This window comes from Orcinus orca, chromosome 6, assembly GCF_937001465.1.
Source record: "Orcinus orca chromosome 6, mOrcOrc1.1, whole genome shotgun sequence".
Taxonomy (NCBI): domain Eukaryota; kingdom Metazoa; phylum Chordata; class Mammalia; order Artiodactyla; family Delphinidae; genus Orcinus; species Orcinus orca.
In genome coordinates, this window is record NC_064564.1 from 15,037,857 (window position 1) to 15,057,144 (window position 19,288).

At 35.9% G+C, this 19,288-nt stretch overlaps 1 protein-coding gene across 2 annotated transcripts in view; it reads right to left on the reverse strand.

Moving 5' to 3' along the window:
• The window catches only part of FZD3 (frizzled class receptor 3), a 97,102-nt gene that overhangs the window by 62,994 nt on the left and 14,820 nt on the right, over positions 1-19,288 (reverse strand). For both annotated transcript variants that reach the window (XM_004270709.2, XM_033429832.2), the window contains exon 3: positions 3,162-3,358. In XM_004270709.2, coding sequence (XP_004270757.1) covers positions 3,162-3,358 — 197 coding nt within the window. The remainder of the gene's footprint in view (positions 1-3,161; positions 3,359-19,288) is intronic.

Consider the following 19,288-nt stretch of genomic DNA (forward strand, 5'->3'; position numbering starts at 1 on the left):
ATTGAGGTATTTGAGACAAATTCAGGTTACCAGTGGCTGCTGGATATGCAGATTTGGAACTTAGCAGAAAGACGCCAAGGCTACAGATTTAGATTTAGGATCCATCAGCATATGAATAAGAATTAAAATCAGTGAGATGGGATTATCCAGGGAAAGCATGCAGAATCAAAAAAAACAGGAACAGAACTCTAAGAAACATCAGAAAGAGGAAGAGGATGCAAGAAAAGAAATTGAAAAGGGCTGGTCTGAGATGTAGCAGACCACAACAGTTCACGCAAAATGGCCTAACTGGATTTTCAGGAAAGGAGGACAGGCTAAGGTTGAGGGGAATAAGGGTCAAATACAGAAAAAAGGTGAAATATGGGTTTGAAATGAGTGACATAGATTTGGCATAAGTGCTGAGGAAAATGAACAGAAATTTTCCTGTTGACCAAATTGGAAACTGACCAAAGACAAAGAGCAAATAGAGTTGCTATGGTTTAAAATGTCTATCAATAGGAAAATGGATAAGCAAAATACAGTATATTTATACAATGGAAGACTACTCAGCAAGAAAAAGCACTACTGATGAACACAAGAACATATTAATGAGTCTTGAAAATAGAGCAAAGAAGGGCAATTCAACCTGACCAAAGAAGAGTTACACAACAAGTACATATTGTATGACTCCATTTGTATGAAGTTCTAGAATACACAAAGTAATTATTGATACTTTGGAAGGATGTTAAACAGTAGTTTCTTCCAGAGGATGGTATAGACAAGGATTGACCATCAAGGAGCATGAGGGCATGAGGTAATGGTAATGATGATGTTCTACATCTTTCTGAGGATTTGGCTTACTCAGGTGCAGGCACTTGTCAAAACTCAGATATCTTTAGATTTGTGCATTTCCTTGTAAAGTTTTAAACTGAAAGAAAAAACTGTAGACAAATGTTGAATTCTAGTTAGTGAAAGACCTGTTAAAATATTTGTGAGGGCAATAACTGTTGTCTCTAATTTACTTTGAAATACAAAGAATAAGGTAGATTAATGGATCAATAGAGGGATGGACAAATGTGAAAAGCAAACATAATAAAACAATGGTAGAGATCTGGGGTAGTTAAAAAAAAAAGTTGCTATGGTTTAAATCATTAAATATGCAGCATAATTAATTTGTAAGAAATTAGTTGAGCTGGAGATCTGAACAAGTACAGTGGAAGGAATGAGTTGAAACTGCTAGCAAAAGTATTACTTTATGTGATGGACCACAAAGCTTAACCTAAGTAAGAAAATAAGTAAGATTAAGAAGGGAGCTATAAGGGGCGTGGGGGAGAACCCAAAAGTCTGAGGGTGTCCATGAAGTTGAAAAACAGGTACAGTAGGAACAAGGATATGAGAGATGTGGAAGAATGAAATGTTATTATGAAAGATTGGTTTGCCAGAATTTAAGAGTTAGACAATCCCAGGCAATACTGAGGACATAAAACAGATTTAACCCTATCAAAACAAATAAACATAGATCATAATGACACTTCTATACTTGTATAAAACCTATTAAAATAAAAAGACCACTAAACAATAGGAGTTAGATACAAAAAACATAAAATAGGGTTCCTGCCCAGGTAATTCATAACTGTTGTTATAAATACCAAGAAATCTACAAACTTCTGAAAGCGGGACTATAAATATTACCAGGTTTTGGGGAGAAAGTGGATGAAGGGTTTGATGGGGTAGATAAGAGAGTGTGTTAAATAGGTGGGAAATAGAGCAGACAAATATGAGAAAGCAAAATGCCAGTGAACTGACTACAAGTAACTAATACATGTTTTATTAAGTTCTTCCATCTGTCAAATGAGAGTAACAACATGTGCCTTTCACCTGTCTCCAAGGGCTGCTGTCATATGATAAACAAATTAATTTTAAACATGAAGGAGAAAAAAGTGTTCTGTGCAGCACTGCCCATAATAGCAAAAACCTAGAAGTAACTTAAATGACCATCAGTAGGAGATGGCTAAATAACTATAGGATGGTAATACAATTGGCCATTATACAGCAATTAAGAGGAATGAACCAGAGTTACAGATATAAACACAGATACATGTAAAAAAAATTTAATGTTGTTTATGGATATGTATATATGTAGTAAGAGTATAAAAACAAAGATAGGAATGATTAACAACAAATTCAACATAATGATTATCTCATCTCTGGGGAGAGAAGAAGGAAATGCAATCAAGATGGGTACTAAGAAAGGAAACTTCAACTCTATCTGTACTGTTTTATTTCTTAAAAAAAGAAATCTGGGGACTTCCCTGGCAGTCCAGTGGTTAGGACTCGGTGCTCTCACTGACAGGGCCCTGGGTTCAATCCCTGGTTGGGGATCTAAGATCCCAAAAGTCATGTGGTGCAGCCAAAAAAAAGGAAAATCTGAAACAAACATTGCAAAATAGTAAGATTGGACAAAGCTAGGTAATAAGAGTTATATAAGTGTTCATCTTATTCTTTATCCTTGAAACTCTAAGAATACAAAAGGCACAACATTATTATACAAGAAATACAGTATTACTACTGTATATGTTATTACTAATAACAATGTTCTCTCGTACCAATCTATAACACTGTCTGGTAAATATCCTCAAACCTTTAGGAAATGCTTACAATCTATATATTGGAAGTGATTTGAAAAGTATCTGACATTTTCTGGGTCTGGGTATATTAATACATGACAAAAACGGAACTGACAGGACTACTGTAGTCATTAACACATTTAAATCATAAAGATATTTGAGTCCCATTAAAATCATTAAACATATTTAATAATGAGGTAACAAATGATTATATTCTCTATATTTTCTAATTTTTTAATAAATGGCATTACTTTTATAACCAGAAAAAATCTGTAAGGGAGAGAAATCAACAAGCAATATCTTGATTATGTTTTTCTTAATTTGATTATTTAAAAAATTTCTTCATAGAATGTTTTTCTTTTCCCACCTTTTTCATTTAGTGCTTCCAAATTCCTAAGGAAATGAACAGCTCTGAGGCCATGAAACTGCTGTTCACAATTATGACTAATATACACACTTCAAAAAAGTTCTTAAAAACTGATGAACCAGAAGACAAATAATTTTAAATATACTGCAACATAAGTAATGGTCCATGAAAATCTATGATTTTCGCACCTACTGCATTCCATATCTTCAGGCCAAGGAACACCAAACATCTCCATGAGCTTCGAACACTCACTGTAAGCCCGTTGACAGAGCCTACGGCAGGGAAGTGTGACACGTCCGTATTCCATACAAATAGGAGCATAGAGTGCACAAAGAAATGGCCGGAAATCCCGAGAACAATCCAAATTCACCATAGGGTGGAATGGCTAGGAGAAAGTTAAAATCAAATCATTAGATAAAGAGTTGCATACAAGTTAAAGTTTTCTACATATAATACAGCAATATTCTTTTTTTTTTTAATCTGTTTTAGAAGATTTCTGAAGGCAATTAAAATTTTCTAAAGGGGAGGGAGTTTGTTTTTTTCAACGAAACCCTCTTAGCCCTATCCCTGGACATTCTGATTTGGTTAAGTATGAGGTGTATCCCAGAATCTATACATATTTTAATTGTTACAGGTGATATTAATGAAAAGGCCTGGCTGAGAACCATTAACAACAATATGATGCATTTTACACAGAAAAATCCACAAAAGATATGTGTCAAACGCTCAGAAGTGTGATTAGTGCTTGGTGATAGGATTACAAGAGATTTAAATTTTCTTCTTTTTATGTATTTCAATTTCTATATTTTCTTCAATTGACGTGTATCAATAGGAGAGAGAGGACAAGAAGTGAAAGGAAAGGGTGGGGGAGGAAGAGAAGTAGTTATACACAGTAGTACATATTTTGAGGGTGGGAGGTAGTAAGAGATCTCACTTTGGTCTTACATTTTCTTTTTCTTTGTACATTAAAAAAATTCTTTTTAAAAAACGGGAGTTCTTTCAACTCTGAAATCACATGATGTAAACAGAGCTCACAATGTTAAGCTGATATTAAGGAAACAAAAAGAAAAAACAGTGGCCCCAAACATAAAACCATACTAAAATCATCATTGTAACCATAGGAATAGATCAATTATCCCAAGAAATGTGCATCTAGGCTTTTGACTACCAAATATCTTTTCCACTTGTTTATATAACAGTTTCAGAGTCACTGCTGATTTTGAACTGATAACAGATGTTCTCGCCACCAGGCCTTTCCATTAAGACTCAAACAACTTATTTCTACATCGATATAAAACATTTTCCAGAGTCCTTCTATACACAACACAGTCAGAAAACCAAGTCTCTTAAAGAAACTGGTGTCAAAGAAGTTAACTATAATGGATGTGATAACTGATATATAACAATAAACTATATGTGACTATCACTTCCAAGTATGAACAGGTAATTTGTGTTAAATCAATGTTTCCATCAAGAACAACTTCAAAATACAGGAAAGAAAGTTTTAAAAATACCTATTTAAAGCTATTAGAGAAGTAGTGAAGGAAAAGAACTAGACAGACCAAGAATCTAGAGAGCTCGGAAGCATGGAGTGGTGGCCTGATAAGTGCAGCCACTTTTCCAAGGAGGTATCTGTTGAATCTGGGTATAAGGCAAGAAGCTGAGAATCAAGCCTAGGCTGGTGCTAGAGAACCAAGAAACCAGCAGAGCTCTGGTAGTCTTGCAAGACTAGAAATAATACATGTATATGTATAACTGAATCACTTTGCTATACACCTGAAACTAACACAACATTGTTAATCAACTATGCTCCAATTAAAAAAAAAAGACTACAGACAAAATGAGAAACAAAAGGAACAGATGGGTGAAAAGGAGAAGTACCTAGAATTGGGCCTAACAAAGAGCCAGTTTTCCCTTCAAGATATTTGAAAATTCTGAAGCTACACAGGGAAGGAGGCTAGGAAGCTAAGAAGAAAGCTCTGAAAAGCAGAGTGGAGATTTTGGAAGTTTTATCAGTATGAGGAAACATGAATTAGAGGTTCAAGTCTTGCCAGGGGAAGTGGGAAATGAACATACCACACTCTCAGCTGGAAGCCCCTGAGTGACTACACTTCAGTAGCAAGGGCAAATGACAGGGAGGCAGAGACCTATGAAAAATGAAACCCAGCCTCAATTCAGCTCAGTCCCTCACTGAATTAAGGTGATCAGCCCCCATTTATCTGCTAAGCAGAAGAAAGGGTGAGCTTTCTCTGGAGTAGTAATATAACATCATGTAGAAGCTCACCAATATTTTGTAATGTCTACTACTCAATAAAAAATACTAGGCATTCCAAGAGACAGGACCATATGACTGAAAAACAAAAGAAAAAATTACAGTGTTTTGGTAATCCCAGCTATTGGACTTAGTAGACAAGACTGTATATAAGAAATATGTTCAAGAAAATAAAAGATGAAGAATTCCAGAAAATTGGAATCTATCATAAGAGGAACCAAAGAGAAATTTTATAAGTGCAATACATAAATGCTGAAATTAAGAACTTATTAGATATGTCAGAAGATAGAACTGGAAGAATGGAAAACAAGGCAATAGGAAATATCCAAACAGAAGCACACAGATCAAAAATACTGAAAAATACAGAAAAGAGCATAACAGACACGTAAAACACATGAAAAAAATCTAAAATATGCATAACTGAAACCTCAAAAGAGGAAAGAGGGAATGAGCAGAGGCAATATATTAAAAGATGATGGCCAAGGATTTGTCAAAACTGATTAAAGACAACAACCCACAGATTCAAAAAGTTCTGCAAATCCCCAGAAGAATAAATATAATTAAAAAAAGACACCTAAGCATATCTCATTTAAATTGCTGAAAACCAAAGAAAAACATCTTAAAAGCAGCCAGTGGGAAAAAAGACACCTTACCTTCAACAGAACAACTGTTGTTGGACTTTCGAATACTATAAAACAACAGAATGACTACTTAAAGAGCTGAGAGAAAACAACTGCTCACCATAACTCTATGGCCAGCAAAAATACCCTTTATAAGTGAAGGCAAAGTAAAGACATCTTCAGACAGACAAAAAACTGAGAAAACTAGTCACTAGCAAACCTGCACTAGAAGACAAAAGAAAAATAATCTAAGATGAAAATTCAAAAGGAATTAAAAGCAACAAAAGAGGTGAATATGTGGGAAAATATAAATATTCTCTGTATAAACAAACAATAATGGGGGCTTCCCTGGTGGCACAGTGGTTAAGAATCCGCCTGCCAATGTAGGGGACGTGGGTTCGAGCCCTGGTCCAGGAAGATCCCACATGCTGCGGAGCAACTAAGCCCATGCACCACAACTGCTGAGCCTGCGCTCTGGAGTCTGCAATCCACAACTACTGAAGCCTGTGAGCCTAGAGATCATGCTCTGCAACAAGAGAAGCCACTGCAATGAGAAGCCCGCGCACTGCAATGAGAAGTCTGTGCACCGCAATGAAGAATGGTCCCTGCTCACTGCAACTAGAAAAAGCCCGCATGCAGCAACAAAGACCCAACGCAGCCAAAAATAAATAAATAAATAAAATAATTTTTTAAAAAACCCAATGCAGAGACAAAAATATGAAAAGTTTAAAAAATAAACAAATGAAAATAATGTCTTAAAATACATACAAAATACATGTAAATTAATATGTGTAATAATAAAATGATAAAGATGGGGGTCAGAGGAAGACTAATGGGAGAGTGATCGAAGTTATTATTTTTACTATAATACTATAAGTCAAGGGTACATATAATTTCTAGGGTAAGCAATAAAAGAATGCACAACTAACAAGGTAATAAAGAGAAATAGAACAATACAAAAGAAGTCAAGACAGCAGAGAAAAAAGAATACAAAACAGTTTGGAAAAATTGAAATCAAGTAATAAGATAGTAGATATTAACCCAAGTACATCACTAATTGCATTATATATAAATGGCCTAAAGACTATGTAAAAGAGTAAAGTTGTTTGACTAGGTACAAATAAAATCAAAACGAAACAAAAAAAACCCTATGCCGTTTACAAAGACACGTTTTTCAATATAAGGATAGAGATAGGTTAAAACTAAAAAGACGGCAAACAATAAACAATGAAAGAACCAACCAAAAACAAGACTACACTTTATGACAAGGAGTGTTCCCAGAGATAAAGAAGGTCATTTCTTAAAGACAAAATAAAAGAATCAATTCACCATGACTAAAAAGTAAATCTAAACATATATGTACCACTTAACACAGCTTTAAATTATTTTAATAAAAAACAGAAGTAAAATGGGACATACACAAATCCACAATCAGAGTGAGTTTGATACACTTCTCTCAATAAGAAGAGTGAGACAAAAATTCTATGAGAATACAGAAAATCTAAACAAGTCAATTAGAAACTTGACCTAAACAACATATTTATAATCATGGCACCCAACAATGAGTGGAACCTATTTAACATACACATGGAATCTTTACCAAAACTGGCCATATTGTAAGTCCTAAAATAAGCCACAAAAAACTTCTTAGTACTAAAACCATTCAGACTGTTCTATGACTAAAATGGAATTAAGGTAGATATCAATTACAAAAAGAACCCTAGAAAATACCCAACTGTTTGGCTGTTTGGAAATTAGACAAAAAAACTTCTAGGGCTTCCCTGGTGGCGCAGTGGTTGAGAATCCGCCTGCCAATGCAGGGGACACGGGTTCGAGCCCTGGTCCAGGAAGATCCCACATGCCGCAGAGCAACTAAACCCGTGCACCGCAACTACTGAGCCTGCACTCTAGAGCCCGCGAGCCACAACTACTGAAGCCCATGCGCCTAGAGCCTGTGCTCTGCAACAAGAGAAGCCACCACAATGAGAAGCCTGCGCCCCGCAACAAAGTATAGCCCCCGCTCACTGCAACTAGAGAAAGCCCGCGTGCAGCAGCGAAGACCCCATGCAGCCAAAAATTAAATAAATGAATAAATAAATAAATTTAAAAAAAAAAACAAACTTCTAAATAACTCATAATCAACAAAGGAAATCATAATTGAAATTTAAATTGTATATAAGTATATATATTACATTTTAATGTTTATATATATGTATAATCTACATTTAGAATTAAGTAGTAAAGACAATAAGTAAAATGTCAGCAAAAGCTATACTCAGAGGAAATTTATAACCTGATATGCATATGTCAGAAAATAAGAAAGCCTGAAAAACAACCAATGGTAAGCTCCATCTCAAGAAGCTGGAAAAAGAATGGCCAATCAAACCTAGAGAAAGTAGAAAAAAGGCAATAATTAGTAAAAGAGGAAAAAACCCACAAATTACCAATATCAGGAATGAAGGACAGAAAATTACTACAAATATAATGAGGATACTATAAATAATAAATTCGACATGTTAGGATGACATGAACTAATTCCTTGGAAAAAGATCACAATTTACCAAAAATCATAAAAGAAGAAATATAAAATCTAGTTTTCTATCAACATTTATGAAGAAATTTAAGCCACCATTAGAAACTATCCCCCCAAAAAAACTCCAAGCCAAGATGGTTTCACTAGAAAAAATTTATCAAACGTTTAAGGAAAAAGTTACAGCAATCATATACAAACTCTTCCCCAAAAAAGGAAACTTTCTCAACTCACAAAACCAGCATAATTTTTATAACAAAACCCAACAGGGACTATATAAGAAAGGAAAATCACATTTCATGACCATAGATGTAAAAATCATATCCCAAATTAGTAAATTAATCCAGAACAATATAAAAAAGAATAATATATCACACCAAATAAAGTTTTGTTCCAAGGATACAATGCTGGTTAACATTTGAAAAATCAGTTAATGCAATTAATGGCATTCACAGAAAAAGGGCAGGAAATCACACAATCTATTCAACAGAGGCAATAAAAGCATTTGATGAAATCCAACACCCATTTATTATGAAAACTCTTAACAGACTAAGAAGGGAATTTCCTCAATCCTATAGAAAGCATATACATCAAACCATAGCAAACCTCATACCTTGTAGTAAATGACTGAAAGCGTCCCCTGAGATCAAAGATGAGGCAAAAGTACCTGTTATCACCTATTAAACACTGTATTGGAAGTCCTCGCTAGAGCATCAAGAAGAAATAAAAGGTAAAGGATTAGAAGGAAAGAAATACAGAGAGCAGTTCTTCTGGGTTCCCTTACCCTGCTGTTCTCCACCCAGGAGCCCCTTCCTAAAAAAGTCTCTTGCTTTGTCAGGGAAAAAAAAAAAGAAAGAAAGAAAGAAGAAATAAAAGGTATATGAACTGGAAAGAAACTGTCATTATACACAGATGACATGTGCTCCAGTTACCAAATTTGTATCTCTGTTCCAAACTCACCCTTCAACACATGCTCTGTGATAATGGATGGGATTCCTTTCATCATTTCTTCTTTACATTGAACATGATTTTAAACTGTCTCAATAGAGTGTTGGAGAAATACTGCAGGATGAAGGGGGCTTCTCTTGTTGGTTGGGGCTGCTGCATAGTCAGCAGTGTAAATGTGAGGAAATCTATGCCCATGTGCCTAGAATGATCCTTCATCAACCTCACAGTCCCAGCCCAGCCTAGTAAACACCTTCCTGTAGCCCTCCCAAAATAGACACTGTAGGCTCAAGGCCTCCTGCCTGCAGCAGTGCCCTGACTCTCTCTATTTACCCAATAGTTGCCTATGCCCTGAAGGGTTGCGTCCTGCTTGCCTGGTAACTGTGGACCAGCTCTGGCCCAAGCAACCCTGTGATGTTCTCTGCTACCTAGTGAGCTGTAACTATATCCTGTACAACTAAGGTCTTAGCCTTGGGGTGGGGGCCCCTTCTAAGATTGTCCCTCAGCCCTAGAGAACCCTGTAGAGCTCTCTATATATCTTATAATTATTCTTCTTTAATAGTTTATTAATTATTCATATTACACTTCCCTTGTTTAAATCACTGAGTGGTTCTGTCTCCTAATTGAACCAGACTAACAAAACATGGTTGTTACAAAGAAAATCTAAAGTAATCTATAAACCATCAAATAAATAAATTTAGAGTCACTGGATACAAAGTCAATATAGAAAAAAAAAATCAACTGTATTTCTACAGTTGATAGAAATATAACTGTAGTAAATACATTAAAAATAAACTTCAAAAAAAGCCAAAAGAAGAGGAAATTAAAAAACAATTCCATTTATAAGAGCATTAAAAAGAATAAGTACTTAGGAATAAATTTAACCAATGTGATGCAAAACAGAAAACTACAAAATACTGTTGAAAGAAATCAAAGAAGACCTAATAAACATAAAAACTTCCCATATTCATGGATTGGAAGACTTAATGTTGTTAAAATGGCAATACTCCATAAACTGATCTACAGATTCAATGTAGTCCCTTCAAAACTCCCAATGGCCTTTTTTTGCCAAAATGGAGAAGCGGATCCTGAAATTCATACGGAATGCAAGAAACTCCGAACAGTCAAAACAACCTTGAAAATAAAGAACAAAACGTTCCCACTTTAAAACTTATTACAAAGATATAGCAACCAAAACAGTATGGTACCAGCATAATGCTAGACATACAGACCAATGGAATACAACTGGGAATACAGAAATAAACCTTCACATGTGTGTCAATTAATTTTCACAAAGGTACCAAGACCACCTGGTACCTAAAGGTACCAATAGTCTCTTCAACAAATGGTGCTGAGACAACTGAGTATTCACATGCATAAGAATAAAATTGGCTGATTGCCTCACATCACATCCAAATTAACTCAAAATGGATCAAAGGCCTAAATGTAAGAGCAAAATCTATGAAACCTGTAGAAGAAAGCATAAGGGTAAATCTTCATGACCCTGGCTTTGTCAATGGTTTCTTAAACACCAAAAACACAAGCACAAAAGAAAAAATAAATTGGACTTCATCAAAAGTAAAAGCTCTTGTGTATTAAAGGACACTATCAGAAGCAGAGTGAACAAGACAATCCACACAGTGAAAAATATTTGCAAATCATATATCTGATAAGGGTCTAGTATCCAGAATACATAAAGAATTCCTGTAACTCAAAAAAAAAACCCCAATTTTTTAGATGGGCAAAAACACCTGAACAAACATTTCTCCAAAGGAGTCATGCAATGACCAAATAAGCACATGAAAAGATGATCAATGTCATTAGTCATTAGGAAACGCAAATCAAAACCACAATGAGATACAACATCACACCCACAACCCCATCTAAAAAACAGAAAATAACAAGTGTTGGTAAGAAATCAGAACCCCCATACATTTGCTGATGGGAATGTAAAATAAGGCAACCACTAGAGAAAACAGTTTGGTGACTCCTCAAGAAGTTAAACATAAAATTACCACATGATCCAGCAATTCCACTCCTAGGAATATATCCAAAATAATTTAAAATCATGTTCAAGCAAAAATTTGTATATGAATGTTCATATCAGAGTAGCATTATTCATAATAACCAAAAAGAGCAAAATAAACCAAAAGCAAAGGGAAGGAAATAATAAAGAATAGAAATCAATGACACTGAAAACAAAGAAGGGCAATAGGAAAAAAAAAAAAAAAATCACTCAACCCAAGAGCTGGTTCTTTGAAAATATCTGTAAAATTGATAGGCTTCTAGTAACAATGATTAAAAAAAGAATGAGAGAAAGGAACACAACTTACCAATATCAAGAATGAAAGAGGATATCACTAGAGACTGCCGACATTAAAAATACAATAAGGAATATTACAAACAACTCTATGCACGTAAACTAGATGAAGTGGACCAATTCCTCAGAAGCCAGACTATCAAAACTCACCCAAGATGAAACTGATAATCTGAATAGTCTTCTAACTATTCAAGAAATTGAATCTGTATTTTAAAACCTCCTAAAAAAGATATCCAGGCCAGATGGTTTCACTGGTAAAATCTAACTAACAATTTTAAAAGAATACTAATTCTACACAATCTCTTCCAGAAAATAGCAGAGAACTAATCCCAACAAATTCCATGAAGTCAGGATTACTTAATATTAAAGCCAAAGATAATACAAAGGAAGAAAACTACAGATCAATACCCCCAGTGAACAAAATGCAAAAATCCTTAACAAAATAGTAGCAAATCAAGTCCAAAAATATATTAAAAGCATTATATACCACAACCTAGTAGGGTTTGTTCCAGAAATCCAAAGCTGGTTCCATATTCAAAAATCAATCAATGTAATCTACCAAATCAACAGGCTAATAACAAAGAAAAAAATCACATGATCATACCAAATGATGCAGAAAAAGCATTCATGATTTTCAAAAGTTTCCAGCAAAGTACATACAGAAAGTAACTGCCTCAACTTGATAAAGTACATATACAAAAACCCTACAGTTAACATCATACTTTGTGGTGAAACACTGGATTCCTACCTTTAAGATTGGAAACAAGGGAAGAATGCCTGCTCTCACCACTCTTACTCAGCATAGTACTGGAAGTCCTATCAGCACAATAAAACAAGAAAAGGAGGGGCTTCCCTGGTGGCGCAGTGGTTGAGAGTCTGCCTGCTAATGCTGGGGACATGGGTTCGAGCCCTGGTTTGGGAAGATCCCACATGCCACGGAGCAACTAGGCCCGTGAGCCACGACTACTGAGCCTGCGCGTCTGGAGCCTGTGCTCCTCAACAAGAGAGGCCGCGATAGTCAGAGGCCCGCGCACCACGATGAAGACTGGCCCCCGCATGCCACAACTAGAGAAAGCCCTCGCACAGAAACGAAGACCCAACACAGCCAAAAATAAATAAATAAATATATTAAAAAAAACACAAACAAGAAAAGGAAATAAAAAGTGTAGAGATTGGAAAAAGAAAAATGTCCCTATTTGCAGATGACATTACTATCTACATAGAATATCTCAAGGAATCTCAAAAAACACTTTTAAATTAGTTTAAAGAAAAAAGTATTCGTCCTAGAATTAATAAGTTCAACAAGGTTGCAGAATACAAGAAAAACATACCAAAAAATTGTATTTCTATATACAATTGCATTTTTATATATAATGAGCATGTAGAAACTAAGTTAAAACAATATATTTATAATCACATTTATTTTTAAAAAAAGAAACACCTGGGTAAATGTCCAACAAGACATGTATAGGGCTTGTATGCTGAAAACTATAAAATGCTGATGAAATCAAGGAAGATACAAATAAATGGACAGATATACAGTTATACTGGTTTGCTAGGGCTGCTGCAACAAAGTCCCACAAACTGTGTGGCTTAAACAACAGAAATTCATTGTCTCACATTTCTGGAAGCTAAAAGTCTGAGATCAAGGTGTTGGCAGAGCCATGCTCCCCCTAAAGGTGCTAGGGAAGGATCTGTTCCAGGTATCTCTCCTAGCTTCTAGTAGTTCCTTGGCTTGTGGCAGCATAAATCCGATCTTCACACAGCATTCCCCCTGTGCCTCTTCACATATCTTCCCTCTATGTGTGCCTGTGTCCAAAATTCCCTTTTATAAGGACACCAGTCATACTGGAGTAGAAGTACCTCAGTACTCCACTACTCCAGACGCTATTTCCAAACAAGGTCACATTCTGAGGTACTGGGGGTTAGGGCTTATTAGGGGGACTCAAGTCAATCCATAACAACACTGTTCATGGACTGGAGACTCAACATGTAAGGGTGTCAATCTTCCCCCAAATGGTCCTTAGACTTAATGAAATTTCTGTCAAAAGCCAGCATGCTTTTAGTAGCTAAAGACAAGCTTATTCTAAAATTTATATTTAAAAAACAAAAGAAGTAGAATAACTGAAACAATTTTGAAAAAGAAAGTGGGAAAAATCATGCTCTCCAATTTTAAGACTTACTATATAGCTAACAGTAATCAAGACACTGTGGTATTGGTGGTAAAATAGACACAAAGATAAAACAGGACAGAATAGAGAACACAGATATAAATCCACACAAGAATAACCAACTCATTTTTCACAAAGAAGCAAAAGCAATTCAATGGTGGAAGGATAGATAGTCTGTTCAACAAATAGTGCTAAAGCTAGTGGATATTCACAGCCAAAAAAATGAAACTTACTTTACACAAATTAACTCAAAATTGATCATGGATTTAAACGTAAGACACAAAGCTATAAAACTTAAAAGAGAGAGAATCTTCCAGACACAGGCTGAAGAGTTCTTAGAAATGACACCAAAATCACAGTCCGTAAGAGGGAAAAGAAATTGGTAAATAAAACTTCATTAAAATTTAAGACTTCTGTTTTCCTAAAGACCTTGTTAAAAGGATGAAAAGGCAAGCTATAGACCAGGATAAACTATTTACAAACCACATATCAAACAAAGGATTTGTATCTAGAATTTATAAAGAACTCTCAAAACTCAAAAGTAAAAAACAAATCAATTGAAAAATGAACTAAAGACATGAACATTTTATCAAAGAGAATATATGAATGGCATATGAAAAGATGTTCAATATCATTAGACATGAGGGAAATACAAATTAAAACCACATGAGATACCACATCATATTATAAAAGCTGAATAAAAAATAGTGAAAATAGTAAATGGTGGTAAGAATGCTGAGAAAGTAGATCTCTCATATACTGCTGGTGGGAATGTACAATGGTACACCTGCTATGGAAAATAGCTGAGCAGTTTCTTAAAAATCCAAACATATGCTTATCATATGATCCAGCAATCACGCTGCTGGGCATTTATCCCCCCAAAAGGAAAACTTATGTCTGCACAAAAACCTGTACAGGAATGTTCATAACAGCTTTATTTGTAATAGCAAAGAGCTGGAAAAAACTCAGTATCTGTCAATGGATGATTAAACAAATTGCAGAACATCTATATAATGGAATACTACTAAGCAATTGAAAACAATGACTACTGATACATGCAACAACTTGGATGGATCTCAAGGGTATTATGCTAAATTAAAAAAAGCCAATCTCAAAAGATTATATATACTGTATGATTCTATTTATATAAATTCTTGAACTGACAAAATTACAGGGCTAGAGAACAAATTAGTGGTTACTTGGAAATAGGAAAGGGGGGAGGGAGAAAGGAAGCACAAGGGAGTTCCTCGGTGGCACTAAAACAGTTCTGTATCTTAACCAAAGTGATGGCTACACAAATTTATACGTGTGATAGAACTGCAAAGACAATATACACACATGTACATGTGCATTCACAGACACAAAAATGACTACATGTAAAAACTGGTGAAATATGATAAGGGCTATAGATTGTACCAATGTTAACTTCCAGGTTTTGATACTGCATAATAGTTATATAAGATAGGAAGACTGGGGGAAAACTAGGTACAGTACAAAGAATCTCTCTGCACTATTTTGATGTATGTACATACATCACACATATATGCATATGTATGCCTTAAGTGAGTCTCAAACTTGCGTGGTCCTCAGCAATGCATACAATACCAACTAATCCAATATCGTGATGTTACTATGTTAGTAAAACCTTCATTTGTGAGCCCAATCATGAATTATAAAATTGACTTGAGTGACTATTTTGTGCTGCTTGCACTGAGTCTAAAGCTATAAGTTTATGCTTCTGCCACTTGTTAGCTGTAAGTACCTTGTGCTGTATCTCAGCTAGCATTTACTGACACTTACTACAGGCTAGGCAGTGTTGTAAGTGCCTCACACATCTTTTTTAATCTTCTCAACAATCCCATAAGGTAGGTACTATCATTAGTCATCCCATTTTATAATACATGTGAAAATCAATGAGACACAGAAAGTTACATAGCTTGCCCAAGATCACATAACTACAAAGACAGCCCCAAGAGTTAAACCTCTGCATTCTTACCCAGAGGCCTTGAGCTTAACCAATGTGTTCTATGTAATCTCTGTAAATTTCATGTTTTTCCTCTGTAAAATGGTCTTATTACATACAAATAAGAATAGGGACTTCGTTGGTGGTACAGTGGTTAAGAATCCATCTGCCAATGCAGGGGACACGGGTTCGAGCCCTGGTCCGGGAAGATCCCACATGCCGCGAAGCAACTAAGCCCGTGTGCCACTGAGCCTGTGCTCTAGAGCCCACAAGTCACAACTATGGAGCCTCAGTGCCACAACTACTGAAGCCCGCGCGCCTAGAGCCCGTGCTCTGCAACAAAGAGAAGCCACCGCAATGAGAAGCCCGTGCACCACAACGAAGAGTAGCCCCCGCTCACCGCAAGTAAAGGAAGCCCGCATGCAGCAACAAAGACCCAATGCAGCCAAAACTTTTAAAAAAATTTTTAAAAATTAAATTAAATTTAAAAATAGAGTACAGGGCTTCCCTGGTGGCGCAGTGGTTGAGAGTCTGCCTGCCGATGCAGGGGACGCGGGTTCGTGCCCCGGTCCGGGAAGATCCCACATGCCATGGAGTGGCTGGGCCCGTGAGCCATGGCCGCTGAGCCTGCGCGTCCGGAGCCTGTGCTCCGCAAGGGGAGAGGCCACAACAGTGAGAGGCCCGCATACCGCAAAAAAAAAAAAAAAAAAAAGAGTACAGAACCCAGTAAAAGACATTTTAAAAGGAGATTAGGAAAGAGTTGCAAATTAATAGAGCCGCAGAAGGCCTATCTGATGGGCATGAGGAACCCTGCTGATTTCCCATTCTCAACTCCCAAGTGAGAAAGTCAATTGTCAATTGGAATGGTGTTTTTAAAAAGCAAAACAAAACATGCATGAATCTCTAAATCACTATGCTGGGTGAAAGAAACCAGACATAAGAAAGTAGATACTATATTAATTACATTTATATAAAACTCAGAAAATGAAAACTAATCCATGATGACAGAAAGCAGATCAGTGGTTGCTTGGAACAGGGAGCCAACTCAGGGAGGTGGACTACAAAGGGACACAAGGAAGCTTTTGAGGTGATGGAAATGTTTTATATCTTGATAGTGGTGATGGTTTCATGGATGTATACATCTGTCAAAACTCATCAAATTGAATACTTTAAATGGGTGCAATTTATTGTACACAAATTATACCTCAATAAAGCTGTTACATAAAAACAAAAAAAAAATATTTTTCAAATAAGCAAACTGCCTTGATTTTAACCCTAACAATTTTTAACCTCAGCAAAATCAAAATTAAATGAGCTAGGCTGAATACTGCAAAGTTGAGAATATGTTAAGATAAGGAATACTATCAAAGCTCTATAAAGGAGAAAAAAGGAACTTTAGCTGATTAAATTTTTAAAAGATTCTTACTGAGTACTCCCCTAAGCAGTAATACTTTTATTCACTAAATTAAGACCAGGGTATACAAAGTTTACAAACTGAAAAGTAACTTTCTAAAATTAAATTTCTGCTTTCTTCAACGAAGGTACAAGACATGGAACCTTCTATTCTTTGTTCAGATTCAAATCAACCAAGCCTTTGTGCTCTCATTCTCTTTCTTCTTTGAAATTTCCATTCCTGTTACCATAGGAACCTTCTAGCTGACAAGCCCTCAAGCATAGCAACAGCCTAAGCTTAGCAAGGAGTGTGAAAAGGGGACAGAGTCAAAGGCCAAAATTTGACTCAAGAGAATCAGAATTCCAATCTTTGTCACTCTACAAAGGGTCTGATAACCATAGAAACTGTATCCTATTAGGTTTGGGAATATTATGACTAAATTCACTAAATGTGAAACCAAATGTGGAATGGCATTGAAAATTCAAAAATGGTATTCATTCTATTTCAGATCCAAATTAGAGTGAGAAATTATTAAAAAACAACTTTTTAGAATAATTTTAAATGATTAAAAATAAGACCTTTTAAAAACCTTTTTGTAATAATAAAATTCCTAATGAGAAAAGGTCTAAAACTTTAAGAATTATACTTTATATATACATATTAAAAAAATTCTAGGTCTGCAACAAAATACCTTTAATCCCACAGATCTGCTTTTCTTTTACAAATCTTACTTTTTAAATGTCTTATGACAGCATATTAAATACTTTCCAATATTCTTTCAGTGCGTTGGTTTGCAGAAAGATGACATTATCACAGGCCTATATTTATCTTCTTAAGTCAAATGGGAGTTTCCAGAGCTGCCCATAAAATTTTTTTTTTTTTTTTTTTTTTGCGATACGCGGGCCTCTCACTGCTGTGGCTTCTCCCGTTGCGGAGCACAGGCTCCGGACGCGCAGGCTCAGCGGCCATGGCTCACAGGCCCAGGCGCTCCGCGGCACGCGGGATCTTCCCGGACCGGGGCACGAACCCGCGTACCCTGCATCGGCAGGCGGACTCTCAACCACTGCGCCACCAGGGAAGCCCTGCCCATAAAATCTGACTTTTCTTCAGAAAGTAAACTTTTTTCAAATATCATGAACAGTTGTAAATTTTGGTCTGTCTCAAAAGATAAAACTTCACAAACCAAATTCCATCACACTTAGTAATTTAATTTAAAATAAGTATTTTTGGGGCTTCCCTGGTGGCGCAGTGGTTGAGAGTCCGCCTGCCGATGCAGGGGACACGGGTTCGTGCCCCGGTCCGGGAAGATCCCACGTGCCGCGGAGCGGCTGGGGCCCGTGAGCCATGGCCGCCGAGCCTGCGCGTCCGGAGCCTGTGCTCCGCAACGGGAGAGGCCACAACAGTGAGAGGCCCGCGTACCGCAAAAACAAAAAACACACAAACAAAAAAAAAGTATTTTTAAGGCATTCTTTTAAAGTGATTTGTCACACAAGAAAATCAATTAAAAATTTAAAAGCTATTTTTTTCCTATAGTCAGAAATAACTAAATGCAATTAACTCTCCACTACTTGTGTGTACATTTTTCAATTTAGAAGTTTCTTAATTCCTGGTTGGTTTCCCTGTCACACAATAGGCTTCTCAATCCAATTCACTAGATTGTTGTTTGCTTAGGGAAAACTACCTTATTAATATTAACCTAAACAAAAGATAATAAGAGAGGTAAATCTGCTGGATAATGCATATATTCTAAAGATATAAGCAATGAATTTCAAGAATAAACATAATCAAAGAAATTTCATTTCCTAAGAAGCCTATCCACAAAATATTACTGGTAGAAAGGGGTATATTATTCTCTTAAAAACAAACAGAAAATCCACCTGTCTTTCAAGGTTAATTCAAATATGATCTGCAGCTATCTCTTCTACATATGATCCTTCTCTCTTTTGAATCCTCTTAGCACTTTATGCCTATTTATGGCATTTACCAAGTTCTTCCTTAAGTTTCAGTCATTCAATCAAAATACACTTAATAAATACCAAGTCTTAGACACTGCAACTGGGAGGTAGACAAAAAAGGACAGCTGAGATTTTTAAAAATAAAG